General features: G+C 65.3%; 1 protein-coding gene across 1 annotated transcript in view; it reads right to left on the reverse strand.

Annotated features, from left to right (window-relative positions):
* Positions 1 to 300, reverse strand: part of LOC106893941 (ubiquitin-like modifier-activating enzyme 1) — a 49,518-nt gene that overhangs the window by 33,717 nt on the left and 15,501 nt on the right. Inside the window, exon 2 of the mRNA XM_014952296.1 lies at positions 124 to 295. Coding sequence (XP_014807782.1) covers positions 124 to 295 — 172 coding nt within the window. The remainder of the gene's footprint in view (positions 1 to 123; positions 296 to 300) is intronic.

A 300-nucleotide genomic window follows, 5' to 3' on the forward strand; every position in this document is an offset into this window, starting at 1 on the left:
GGGGGGGGGGCATTTAACCCTCACCCCCCCCAAAAACCCTCTCTGGGTGTAACCCGCGCCCAGGGCGGGCTGCTAATTAACCTGTGGGAGGCTTAATTAAGGCCGGGGGGTTAATTAGCTCACCTGGGAGGCCAGGTCTGCCCAGGCGGCGGGTTGGGGGTCGTGGAGGGTGACGGATTTGACCCCCCCCAGCACCAGGTTTTTGGCCACCTCCACCCCCAGCCCCCGCAGCCCCGACACCAGGACGTTGGACGTTTGCATCCTCTTCATCGCCTCGTGGCCCAGCACGTACCTGGGGGG

This window comes from Calidris pugnax, unplaced genomic scaffold (genome assembly GCF_001431845.1).
Source record: "Calidris pugnax isolate Ruff unplaced genomic scaffold, ASM143184v1 scaffold249, whole genome shotgun sequence".
Taxonomy (NCBI): Eukaryota; Metazoa; Chordata; class Aves; order Charadriiformes; family Scolopacidae; genus Calidris; species Calidris pugnax.